This window comes from Panthera uncia, chromosome F2 (assembly GCF_023721935.1).
Source record: "Panthera uncia isolate 11264 chromosome F2, Puncia_PCG_1.0, whole genome shotgun sequence".
Taxonomy (NCBI): domain Eukaryota; kingdom Metazoa; phylum Chordata; class Mammalia; order Carnivora; family Felidae; genus Panthera; species Panthera uncia.
The window spans coordinates 35,528,840-35,542,718 of NC_064812.1; the positions used below are offsets into that span (position 1 = coordinate 35,528,840).

Consider the following 13,879-nt stretch of genomic DNA (forward strand, 5'->3'; position numbering starts at 1 on the left):
TTTAGATTCCTGGCCATGGTCCTTTGCTGGTGGTTTTGGTGTCTTCTCATCTTGTGTATTTTTCCTTTCTCATCTGTGGTCAGTATTAAGCCCAGATTTATTTTTTTGGACCCTGGGAGACTGGATGCGACCCACAATAAGTTGGGAAATGCCACGTGGCCCATCTCAGCATAAACTACTGAAGAACAGAATGCTGATGTTGAATAGAGTTGGTGTGCATTTCACTTAATGAAATGCAGCACAGATTCAGCCACAATTAATATGTATAAATATATATGGGTATATAAATAGTTATACATTTATAAGATATATGTGATATACATGTTATATATAAATATATATTTAGTAAATATATGTATTTTATGTATCTTCTGTATATTTAAGATTTGCATATATAGACATATACATTAAAGGGCTGAGATATATTTACTATTTAAAGGTCTTCTCAGGGCGCTGAAGCAAAGGCGCTTATAGTTAAAAGATGGGCCCTGTCGGGGGCACAGGGGACTGAGAGATTAGTCAGAGGTGGCCTGGGCAGCTCGCACAGAGCCTTGAGGGGCCAAGAGTGAAGTCTGGATTTTATTCAAAGTGTGTTGGGATGCCCTCCTAGAGCTTTACACAGAAGAGTGACAGAGTCCGTTGTGTGTTCTTAAATGGTCACTCTGGGGACCCGTGGGGAAGAGGCTGGGGCAGGGCGGGAGTGGGGAGAGGGAGCACAGGGTGAAGAGGGACATCCCACTGGGGAGAGCGATCCGGACAGCCGGCCGGAGATGATGGCGGTTTGGACTGAGGTGGTGACGATGGAGATGCTGAGAAGTAATAGATTTGAGACAGGTTTGGGGACAAAGGCAAAAGGAATGACAGAGGAGTCCCTTGGCTTTGGAGTGGGCGGTTGGGCCGCAGATGGCGGCCTCCACAGATGCAGGGCGGGTCGGGGAGCGCTCAGAGAGGGAACAAGAGCCACGGTTCCTTCTGTTCTGCACCAAATGCTTTCCCGGTGCCGCCTTGAGCTGGGCACGAAGGACGTAGCCGCCAAGCAGGCAGCGTCAGCCTTGTGTTTTCCCTTTGCCTCAGTCTCCCTGTCGGTCTCCCTTTCCAGTTCCTTCTCCTCACCCTGGTTCCGGCTGCCATTGGCTCTTGCCTGGGTCATCACAGTGGCTTCCCAGCTGTCTCCCCACCTCTGCACTACCCCGCCTTTGGTTTATCCTCAACACAGCAGCCAGAGAGACCCTGTTAGAATATAAGCCAAAATCCTGGAGTGGCTCCGTCTCACTCAGAGTGGGAGTCACAGCCCTTAAGGTCACCTGCAGGTCCCACATCACCTGACCCTTGTTACTGTTCTGGTCTCATCTGCTTTCCTTCCCGCCCTCCGCTCCAGCCGCATCCTTGACACGCTAAGCATGCTCCCTGTCTAGACCCTTCCTGTTTGCCGTTTTCTCTGCCTGGAGTAGTCTTCTCCCAGGATCTCCATGGCTACCCCCTTCACCTCGTCTCTTCCTTTCCAAATATCACTTTATACTGTAGTATTTTTGTAATGTTTTTATTTATTTTTGAGACAGAGAAAGAGCATGAGCAGGGGAGGGGCTGAGAGAGAGGGAGATACAGAATCCAAAGCAGGCTCCAAGCTCTGAGCTGTCACCACAGAGCCTGACGCGGGGCTCGAACCCACGGACCGTGAGATCACGACCTGAGCCGAAGTCGGACGCTTAACCGACTGAGCCACCCAGGCACCCCATCCAAATATCACTTTAATGGGGCCTTCTCTGGCTTCTTATTCACAATTTTGACACCCATCTACCCACTCACTCCTGGTATTCCTCCACCCCCTCCCTTCTTTACTTTTCTCCATGGAACAGTTTCCTCTAACATTTCACTTATTTATCTTTTTTATTGTATGTCTCATGCCACCAGACTGTAACTAGGGTTGTGTCTGTGATGAATTCCCAGTGCCTAGAGCCGTGCCTCCCTCCTAGGAGACAGTTAGCCCCTATTTGTGAAATGGATGAGTGCTAACAGGAGGTTGTGTCCTCTCTCTTAACTACTTCTTTCTGATTTTTTATGGCATCGTTGTCTTAATTTCTCTCTGTGCTCTGTCCACAGAGTTAGTAGAGTTAGTAGAACGTAGTGGTAAAACCAGTGGACAGCCAAGTGCGAGGCTGAAGTTACCACTTGGCTGTCTGACTCACAAGCTGTGTGACGTGGGGTAAGTCACTTGGCCTCCCTGAGTTTTCATTTTTTGCTTATAAAATGGAGGAAGCTGTTCACTCAGTGTTGCTTCAAAGTTTCAACACAATAATGGATGAAGGGCCATCAAGGACAAGACGTGGTTTTCATTTACCACAGCGTCTGGCCCCGACTCAGTGCTTTACACATACGCCTGCCTCACTCAACTCTCACATCAAATCAATGAGATATGAACTCCTACTACTGAACTCATTTTACAGACGAGAAAACTGAGGCACCCCAGAAAGTTAAGCGAATTACCCAAGAGCTAGTCAACAGTTCAGCCAGGCTTTCAACCCAAGCATTTTTATTCCAGGGCCTGAGTTTTTCCCCACTGTGTTCTACCAGCACAGAGTTAATGTTTTAATAACCAAATGAAGTAATGAAAAGGATTTGACCTGCCGTGCAACTTTTGTCTCCAGACAATTTTTTCCGGGACTGCTAATTAATGCAGCATTTCCCTGTGATGGTATTTTTATCTCCTCTTCAACTCAAACAGGCAGAAATTCCTGTCTTCCAAAAGAAAAAGGTATTTTCAGGCATTCCTCTCTCTTCCCCTCCTCCCCCCGGGAAAGAGACTCTATCGTATGTCCCCTGAGATTTTCGTTGTACAGTCTAACCAAGTCCAGATGGTTTTCTCAAGTTCAGCCATCATACTTGGTAAAGTGTTTGTAGTTATCTACTGAAACAGATTCTGGACTAAATTGCAAGCACAGCTTCCCAAATAACTTATTCCATGCTCTTCTGCCTTGTTTGTGTGATGGCCTTTCTGTGCTAATGAATTTGTAAATGTGGCTTAATTACTGTTTACTGGAAAATAGCTGCACACAGATCAGTCTCAATGGGAGACTTAGCCAAAATGTTGAGGCAATTTGTCTCTAGTGCAAAAACATCTAATAAGTGAGAAGTACTTTTTAAATGTTGGGGAAGGAACTTTAGTTGTGAAGAAGCAGTGTTTTGTATCTCCAAAAAAATCAATCATTCTTTAAGAAAGTAGATTTAAATATCAAAATGGTATTTTTTTTCCTAGGGCTGGGCACATGGTGATTTACACAGAACCAGAGAATAGTGATGGTGATTTGATTGAACACCACACCAAAGAGCTGTACTCTAAAGAACCCCCCTCCAAAGAGGAAAACGTGAAATTACTTATAAATTTCATAAAAATGTTTCGGAGCTCTGTAAACCCATGTATTATGCATTACCTCATGTTTCTGAGTTCTTGCCTCAGGCAAATTGCCAATTTAGCAACTAAATGATAGTTTTAAAATTCTAATAGGAACCAGCCTAGCTTTGTTTTTCTCCCTCCAGAAAAAGGAGATACATGAGGGAAATGAGAGCTACTGAAAGTTTGTTTGTAAACTGTACTTTGTTTGGAGCTGTAGTTTGATTTTGCTCTTGCATAAAATCGGGTTTGCCAGATTCCACGTAAAAGGGGACCTTCCTGCACCTGTTGGTCCTGTTAACAGGACGGGTGTCCTGTTCTCACTACCCTTCCGAGGGTCCCTGCCTAAGAGCGAGAGTGAGGCCAGTCCTGCCTCCAGTGCAGAACTCAGGAAACAAAATCAGTCAACTCATCAATTACTAAGATTGCTTGGCGTTGTTCTTGGACTATGGATATAAACAAGAAGTTTGAGCCCTGCTAGGTGCAAACACTGCCCTCTAGAATTTATTTTTAGTGGGGGCAAAAGACAGGTATACAGGCAATTCAGTGTAAGAGATCCCAGACAGTGGGGGAGGGGCACCTGGGTTAGGGGGTGCTAAAGGTACAAACTTCTAGTTATTAAATAAATCCTACAGCTGTAATGCACAGCCTGGTGACAATAGCTAACAATACTGTATTGCATATTTGAAAGTGGCTAAGAGAGTTAGAACTTAGAAGCTGTCATCAGAAGAAAAAAAATTGGGGGTGCCTGGGTAGCTCAGTCAGTTAAGCATCTGACTCTTGATTTCAGCTCAAGTCACGATCTCACAGTCGGGTTCGAGCCCTGTGTCAGGCCCCGCACTATCAGCTTGGGTCTCTCTCCCTCTCTCTGACCCTTCCCCACACACATTCTCTCTAAATAAACAAACAAATAAACGTACTTAAGAAAAACTTTAAAAAAAGAAAATCATTCCTATGTGGGTGATGGATGTTAACCAAAGTTACCATGATGATCGGTGTAGTAGTGGGTCATTAACGTTGTACCTCTTAAATATATACAATGTATATGTCAATTATATTTCAATAAAATGGGGGGAAAGAAAGACATTCCAAAACCAAGCCTTAACCAGATATTTTGAGTGACTCAAATAGCATTCTGACAGCCAGGGCCTCCCCACTGTAACAGAAAGACTCCTTTTCTGGGAAGATTACTACGCACCTCCCTGTTGTAATTATTTATCTGTCTGCCGGTCGCTCCTTTGTTCGTTATCTCACCAAGTGTTATTTGTGGGGGCCCTGGAGAGACAAAGTGACCTCAGTAGAGACTCTGTCTCAAGGGGCTGACCTTACAGAGGGAGGGAGACAGACATTAACAAATAAACACCACACAAGAAAATCTCAGAGAAAATTAGGAATCATGATTAAAATGGGTATGTGTTGTGTTTCATGTATTCCATAATTTTCCAAGCTTTACTTTCGGGATTTTTTTTTCCCAATATAGGAAGAATGCAAAATGTAACTGCTCAAATTATTAAGACTTTGCAGATGGGAACTAAGCTCAGATATCACCTTCCCCAAGAAGACATTCCCGATAGCACCGATGCCCCCTTTTGGCTCAGGGATCCTTTCTATGTCCTGTCATTGCACCATATCCATTCCCCTCGTAACTGGGAATGGGTCTCGAATACACTGTCCCCTCACTGCCACCCCTGCTTTTGAACTTAGGCAGCAGGGGGCCCCTTAAGAAAGAGGGGCCACACCTCAGTCTTCTTTGCCTTCACAGCACCAGACACATGCCCAGTACACAGTGCCCAATCAATGCTGAATGGCTCTGTGAATAGGAAGATGATAATTATAGGCTTGTTTCCCATCTAATAAAAGTTGTCTTTTTCCCCCACACTATGTTCAGTTTAAAAATAGGTAACACAATATATCCTTGTTTTTTGAAAAGTAGATGTATTAAAGTATATGTCAATAGTACATTTAGATAAACTTGCATATAGGAAATCTAGAAGGACGCACACCAAAATGCTAGCAGGGCTATCTCGAAGCGTTAAGATCTGAAATGATGCTACCTTTTTTCTTTCAGCATTGCTGTGCTATTTTACTATTTTGCTATGGATGTGAGCTACTGCTATAATTGGAGAATATGAAGTTCTTTGTATTTAAAAAGGAAAGTTTGGCCTCTTCCAGAAGCATACACATAAACAAGCCTCATCTTTACCAACTGAACCTAATGTTGACAGTGTCTTGACCTTGCGAATTTAAATAACTGACCTAGTTTGGTAGCATTTAATGGTGTTAGAAGGTTTCTACTTTCCTTACTCATATCTGTGTTTATAGTATTCAGAAGGTGTCTAAGCAGCTCTTGCCTTGGAAATATTCTAGCAGTAAAACATGGTAAATTACCTCTTTTGTCTCTCTCTCTCTCTCTCTCTCTCTCTCCAAGTTCTTCTTAAATTCTCCCTACTAATACTTTGATTGGGTGTGTTAGAGCCTCAGACTTCTTAATGGCAGAGTAGACCTCTTGCAAATAGAAAAGGTGGAAATAAGTAGCCAATTTCTCTGTCTCTCTCTTCTCCCCCACCTCCTTTTCTCCCTCTTTCTTTCATTATGTATCTACAGTTTCCAAGAGTGACTCTGTACGAAAGACATGAACAGTTTTCTGGGCAGTGGTATTTCTGCTCTGCATTTTCTGTCTGTCTTTCTACCATTTTGTTTGGCTGAGTTGGAAATCCTAGACAATGTTATTGGACTAAAAGAGTTTGTTTCTTTTTTTCCAAAGGAACAATCACAAATTACAAAGCGTGCCTCTAAAGAACAGGTCTAAAAATGATTTATATTCTTCTCTATCTGCAGCTGAATTCTCGCTGCCAGGATGGGGAAACAGAACAGCAAGCTTCGCCCAGAGGTCATGCAGGATTTGCTGGAAAGCACAGACTTTACAGAGCACGAGATCCAGGAATGGTATAAAGGCTTCTTGAGAGACTGCCCCAGTGGACACTTGTCAATGGAAGAGTTTAAGAAAATTTACGGGAACTTTTTCCCTTATGGGGATGCTTCCAAATTTGCAGAGCATGTCTTCCGCACCTTTGATGCCAATGGAGATGGGACGATAGACTTTAGAGAATTCATCATAGCCCTGAGTGTGACCTCGAGGGGGAAGCTGGAACAGAAGCTGAAATGGGCCTTCAGCATGTATGACCTGGACGGAAATGGCTACATCAGCAAGGCAGAAATGCTAGAGATTGTGCAGGTACGTAGCCCTCACCCTTTACAAAGAGAAGAGCAGGAGTCACAGGTAAGGACTGGGAGGTGCACAGTGTAGCACTGTGTGGGGTGGGGGCTGGTGCCCATCTAGGCTTTGATGTGGCCAACCCAGTGTTTCTGAAAATGTTGAACCCATATTTTAGAACAGGGAGATTGCACACAAAAATGCACACTGGTTGGCGTCTCTTGAAAACTCAGATCTGGCAACCCTGGGCCCCCAATCTTGCCTGGCCTTACTCCCCTGGTGCTTTGTGGTGACCCCCACCCTACAAATGGACATACACTCCTCAGGTGATCATTCTCCCTGCGGCCCCTCCATCCACCCATCCCAGTGACCTGCCTGGACCTCTCACCTTTGGGGTTTTTTTTTTTATGTTTATTTATTTTTAAGAGAGAGAGAGAGCACATGTGAGCAGGGGAGGAAAGAGAAAGGGATCTCTCTCTAGGATCTAAAGCAGTCTGGTGCAGGGCTTGAATTCACAAACTGCAAGATCATGACCTGAGCTGAAGCTGGACCCTTAACTGAGTCACCCAGGCACCCCTCGAACCTTTGGGGTTTTATCCCCTGGAGTGGTGTCTAATGATCAATTTCTGGCCTGGGTTTCAAACCCTGCCTCTTTCAGTCACTACCTCTGTAACTCTGACCAATAAGTGAGCCTCAGTGTGCTTATCTGTGAAATAGAACTGCCAGTGGTTCCCACCCATGTTGTGGGGTTACTTTAAGATTAGATGTGACTGTCCGTGTTCAGTGCTTAGCACAGCGCCAGCCATATAGAAAAGCTCATCATCACCACCATCATTAATTTACAACTTTCATAGACTCTTTTTTTTTAAGTTTATTTATTTTGAGAGAGAGAGAGAAAGAGAGAGAGAGAGCGCATGAGTGGTGGAGGGGCAGAGATTGCGGAGAGAGAGGATCCCAGGCAGGCTGCGTGCTGTCAGTGGGCCTCGAACTCACAAACCCTGAGATCACGACCTGAGCCAAAATCAAGAGTCTGATGCTTAACCGACTGAGCCACCCGGGTGCCCCCAACTTTCTTAAGACTGTTGAATGAAAGCCGGGATCTCTAGACCAGGTTCTGTCTCATCAGAGATACAAACATCGTAAAGAGTCAAGTCCTCCAAATCACTCACCCAGAGTAAATACTGAGTGGAACAGGAGAGTGGGCCTGGTGTCTGCCACATTTTCCCTGTCAGACCCCAAGGGAAGATTGGGAAGGGGCATAAGGAGCTATGGTCATGGTAACTAACAGTTTGATCAGCAGAGTGGGACCCAGAGAGGAGCTTAAGGAGATTGGGACATAGCTCAGGGGAGGATCAGGACAGCTGCAGGCAATAAGCAGGACTAGGTGGGTGGGCAGCACTGGGGAGGGCTGGCCGTCACTCACCATCTTGGCAGGCAAACGGGCCCAAGAGGGAAGCATCTGGAAGCAGACAGCGGTCCAAGAGAGTGGGCATTTGGCTTCCTGGAGGGCTCGTCTCAGAAGCCAGCACTCATTCCAGGACGTCCGGGTTCAGGGATAGATCTGCAGCCCCTGGGGGAACAGGTGGGGCTCTGGAAGGGAGGGGGCATATAACACAAGGAGCCGGAAAGCTGCTGGTGGGGTTGAGGATGGAGGCAGAGGGGCACTTGCTTTCAAGGAACCCCGGAGACGCGGTTACAGAAACTAAGGGCAGAGCCAAAAGAGACCCACGCGACTGACTTGTTACTGAGCTACTGTAGCTGAGGCCTGGGGTCTGCTCCTGGGCCAGGGGGCCTGGACCTGCATGGGCAGTGAGAGAGGACAGGTGCTCTGTGCACACAGAGCCGGGTGCTGAGCAGGAATCCCACTGACCTTTGTACTAGTTAACTCTCCAAGATCTGCCAACTAGGTCTTTCTGTGCCTCTTCCTTCACCCAGAGCAGCCACTATCTGAATACGGTGTGTTAAATTAATCCCTCAGAGATGGGATCTTAAGCAAGAATAAAGGGTTTCTCCCCTCCCCCAAGGATAAATGCATGAAAAATATAATTTCAACTGTAAAAATATGAGTATAGGAAAATATAAAAACAAAAGGGAAGAATTTTCCATAATCCCACTCCTCCCACAAAGAGAATCACTGCTAATAATTTTCTAATAGTAGAAAATAATATTTTCTGTTCTTATTTCCATGCATTCAAAAATATCTAACTGACTTCATAATGCATATGAAATTTTGCATCTTGCCATTTTCACTCAACATAGTAATACAGGCATTTGTCATGTTATAAAAACTTAAAAAAAATTTTTTTTAATGTTTGTTTAGTTTTGAGAGAGAGAGAGAGAATGAGTGGGGGGAGGGGCAGAGAGAGGGGAGACACAGAATCTGAAGCAGCCTCCAGGCTCCAAGCTCTGACCTGAGCCGAAGTCAGACACTCAACCGACTGAGCCACCCAGGCGCTCCTCATGTTATAAAAAGTTTTAATAATGATATTTTATTCTTAATGTTTCTTTTATTTTTGAGAGAGATAGAGCGCGACTGGGGGAGGGCAGAGAGACACAGAATCCGAAGTAGGCTCCAGGCTCTGAGCTGTCCGCACAGAGCCTGACGCGGGGCTTGAACTCACGAACCATGAGATCGTGACCTAAGCCAAAGTCTGATGCTCAACCAACCGAGCCACCCAGGTGCCCCAATAATGATACATTAATAGCTGCATAATAGTCATACGATATAGTTTACTTACTCTTCCCCTACTGTTGGATATTTAGGTTGTTTCCACGTTTTATTATTATATATGATACTGTAACATTTAAATATAAAATAACAGATAATTCTTGTGCATGAAGCTTTTTCTATATTTGGGACTATTCCCTTCGAGTGGATTCCCAGAATTGCAATCACTGAGCCGAAGGGAAGGAGCATTGATTTCTGAGACACTTGACGCTGTGCCAAATTGTTTTTCCAAACATGCTCCCTGAGTGACTGAAGGGCGTCCCAGGTCATTGCACTTTTCTGATTTTTCCCAATCTTTGCTAATTAAACAAAAATTTAAATTTCAAATGGGACTCATTTTCATTAGCTTTATTTTCTCTCTCCTTTTTTATCTGGGCATCGTGCTGTGCTCTGTTCCCCCCCCCCCCCCCCGACTTCCCACCATGTCCTTTGCCTCACTGCAGAAAAAGGGGCGAGTACATTCTCCTTTTGAAGAGAACTACTTCCTGATTGGGATCTAAGAAAAAAAAATCCTGTTAGCCACTGTGTTAGCTCCTGTTTAACATTTTTTGCACAGTTCTCCTGGTCGATGATGTGGTGACCAGTATTAATGAATATGTTGACCCCCCAGTCAAGGAGAACCCTCTGGACACCACGGGCTTCTGAAAATCAAACCCGGCACCCATTTTGTTTCACACCTGCCCTGAAGCACTGCTAAGTAGCTGGGAATAAATAGTAGGGGAGGAATACACTCTCCCTGGGCTGAGGAATTCTGGTTTGCAAGGGAGGGTGAGAACATTGCAGAGAATGTGCAGAAGGTGCTGGTAAGCACTTGGGTTTTTCCGGAGCCTGCAAATGGAGTTTCCTACAGCACCCTGAGGATTGACATTCACGACTCACCCCCCACCGTGGGGAGGAAGTACTGTGGCACCTTGAGGCGACTTCCAAATTGCCAATGAGATTAAATTACACTTAGAATCATTTTCCTATTAAGGGCTATGTTATTCTATTCTGCTACTTTGCAAACTGACGATTCATGTATTCTGTCTCATTCTAATGCTAATCCCAGGTTTCCAGTGGATGAACTGGAATGTGTAGGATGTTGCCAAACTTCCCTTTCTATTTTTCTTCTTTTTTCACCCCATTCTGGAAGCCCACACTCCAGACCCTGTCCCTGTCCCAAGAAGTTGTGTACAGATTCTCTCTCTCTCTCTTTCTCTTTTTTTGGTTCCAGCTGGTCTGCACCATTGAGGAAGTACCTTTGCAGGGGTGCTTGTACTTCAGAGAGTCACTGTCCCATTGGGTTTCTGCTTTGCATGCGGGCAAATATATGGTAGAGAATGAGGAGATGAGAGCAGGCCGGAGGCCAGCAGAAGCATTCACAAATTAAGGTCCTATTTCTTAAAGTGAGTAAAACCTACAGCTTGATGACAAGCATCTATATATAAAGTCTTGACCGAACTTCTGCTCCTCCAAGACTCAGCAATGCAAAGCAATTTAATAAAATGCAAATTTATGTTGTTCACCTACAGACACTAAAACCGGGTGGGGTGTAGACTGGGATCCAAACAAGTTTATAATTAGGCTTGACAATGAATGGAGTGTAGTATTGCCTACATTTTCTAGTGTTTTTCTTCCCTGATGTTGCTTCTCAGTTAGGCGTCAGAGTCCACAGAATGGCTTACGGTGACAAGCTTTGGTCTCAGTCACACTGACTGCATTGTGGCAGTTTCCTCTTGGTGCTGTAACAAATTGCCATAAACTTAGTTGCTTAAAACAACGGGGTCGTTATCTTACAGTTCTCCAGGTCAGAGGTCTGAAATTAGTTTTACTGGACCAAAATCAAGGCGTCCATGGGATGCAACCTATGGGGGAAGCATTTCTTGGCTTGTGGCCTCCTTCATCCACGCTCAAAGTTAGCAATAGTAGATTGATTGAGTCCTTCTCACACGAGCGTTTTCGTGGGCATCTCACTCTCTTCTCTCTTCTACTCATAAAGACCATTGCACCTACACTGAGACCAGCCAGATAGGACTGGTCCCCCATCTCAAGGTCCTTAACTTAATCACATCTGCAAAGTCCCTTTTACTATATCAGGTAACATATTCACATGTTCTAGGGATTATGACAGGCACATCTTGTGGGGGACCATTATTCACTCTGCCACATATACTAAAATGCAGATATTTTCCTTTTTTAAAAAAATAATTTTGTGCTATATCAACATCTGGATGAACAAGCAAAAACATACACAGATTTATTTTTAGAGTCTTGAACATTTTTACATTCACATGCTTATTTTTTTTTTTAAGTGACAAATTTAGGAACATGATTTAGGCCCAGTGTTTTGTTGCATCAAAACTGCCTCTCGGGAGTCATGAGCCAGACCACAGCTCTGACTTTTCCCCATTTTACAGCAGAGCCTCTCCTCTGGGTGGGAGCTAGGGTCAGCCCTCTGCCACAAGAGCGGGGAGAAGGCTTCCTGTCTGTGCATCAGCCCAGGTGGAGATAGGTCTGCACACCTACACCCTTCACAGCACAGGGGCCGAGGAAGGGGCCGAGTGAGCCAAAGAGTGGCATTGCTGATTTGGCCATGAATGCCTGGACCTTCCCTGGGATGTTGGGGGTAAGAGAGCACTGAATTTGAGGATCCATCAGTGGGACCACAGCACTCCCAGGGAGAGAATGCTGTCTTGGAATCAGACCCTTCCTCCTAGTTATGATTCAGGGTTAATTGGCATTTTTGATGAAGGCAAATGAACTTCAGGACACGCTTAGTCTACCTTTTTATACCTTTTGAATGAATGAGACCTGAAGGAAGGAGGTTGGGGGTATATTGGCAGCTCATCACAGAAGATACATTTTTGTTTCTCTTAGCAGTATTGGAATTTTTTGCTTTTTAAATGTTTATTTTGAGAGAGAGAGAGAGCTCGAGCATGAGCGGGGGAGGGGCAGAGAGACTCCCAAGCAGGGGGACCGGGCACAGGTTTGCCCTCCAGGAGCACCACACAAACGCACAGATTAGTCCCAGCTGGTTGCAAGATCACCAACTGTGACCTTTCACACAACCAGCTTGTGAGTATTTGTGCCACAGAGGACCAAGGTCAGGACCAGGAAACCTTCTTTACGTTCTTTAAGAGCCACTTCCTGAGTGGCACCTTGCATTTTTCCTCCCGATCATCTTTCTAAATTGGTGTCATAGACACTAGGTCAATTTTAATATATTCCTGGAGACCTAAAACACTGTGCTCTTTTGATTCTGGGGGAAGAGTGAGGGGTGAGACAAGAGCTTCTAATCTATTTTGATATGGTACCTGGGAATTCAGGTCCACACCCTCACCTAATTCTCAATTATGAATGTGGACCACGGATATGACCCTGGCGTGCACCTTCGATTTCTTTCCTGGAGGAAGTTCTAAAGCAACTGCTTCGGCTAGTGGCTTCCTCTCAGGACTAATCTTTGCGCTTACCAGTTGTGTTTGGTTTATCCCTTTCTTATTAGGGGATTAATCTTATGACAAGAGTTTAACTCTTAGCATCCAGTATGCCATCTGGCAATATGAGCGAGGCAGCCCTCTCTGGCTCTTCCCTTCCAATGTCCTTTGTGGACTGCTCTTCGTTCTTCGGCTCCCTGAACATGGATACTCTCAGAGTTCCAGCTACAGCCCTTATTTCCTGTCATTCCCTCCAAGAAGTGTCCTCTCATCAGTGTTTGCGGTGGGTTGAGTATAATGATGAGTGCTTTCCACGCTGTGGTAGTTTCCTAGGGTTGCCATAACAAACTGTCATAAACTGGGAAGCGTAGAACCACAGGAATGTATTCTCTCAGGGTTCTGGGGGCCAGAGTCCAAAATCAAGGTAGGGACAAGGTTGGTTCCTTCTGGGAACTCCGGCGGGGAGGGTAATCTGTTTCACGCCTCTTAGCATCGGTGGTGACTGGTAACACTTGGCATTTCTTGGCTCACAGCTGCATCATTCCGGCTTCTGCCTCCATCATCACATGACATTCTTCCTGTGTGTCCGTGTCCAACTTTCCTTCCTTTGAATTGCTGGATCGATTAGGGCCCGTCCGAATCCAGCATGATCTTATTTTACCTGATTACATTGTCAAAGACCCTATTTTCAAATAAGGTCACCTTACCAGGCTCTGGGTAGACATGAAGTTTTGCAAGATACTGTTCAAGTCAGTGCACGTGCATGATCTCATTGAATCTTCATGCCAACCTTATTAGCCCCAATTTATGCAGGAAACAACTGATTACTTCCAGATCTCCAACCTTGTTACGTCTAAATCTTAGTAAACATCTCCACCGAGATGTTGCACTGGCACTTGAAGGTCAGTATTCCCGAATCAAACTCATCATTGCCCCCCAACCCCCCAAACATGGAGGCCTAGAATACAACAGCTCTGGAATGTCTGTTAGGGACAATAAAAGGCCTCTTCGGATGGGGCTCTTTGAAGCTGCTTTTGCATTGCACTTAATGTAAGATTGAAAACAAATATTAATTGCCCATATCTAAGAATGATGGGTATCACTGCTGACTTAAAAGAGGACAGTGACAGGAGGAA

The 13,879-nt window shown here is 45.0% G+C and overlaps 1 protein-coding gene across 3 annotated transcripts in view; it reads left to right on the forward strand.

The window, feature by feature from the left end:
- NCALD (neurocalcin delta) overlaps positions 1-13,879 on the forward strand; it is a 394,286-nt gene that overhangs the window by 368,555 nt on the left and 11,852 nt on the right. For all 3 annotated transcript variants that reach the window (XM_049633559.1, XM_049633560.1, XM_049633561.1), the window contains one exon: positions 6,227-6,623. In XM_049633559.1, the coding sequence (XP_049489516.1) occupies positions 6,246-6,623 (378 nt within the window). In that variant the 5' untranslated portion in view covers positions 6,227-6,245. The remainder of the gene's footprint in view (positions 1-6,226; positions 6,624-13,879) is intronic.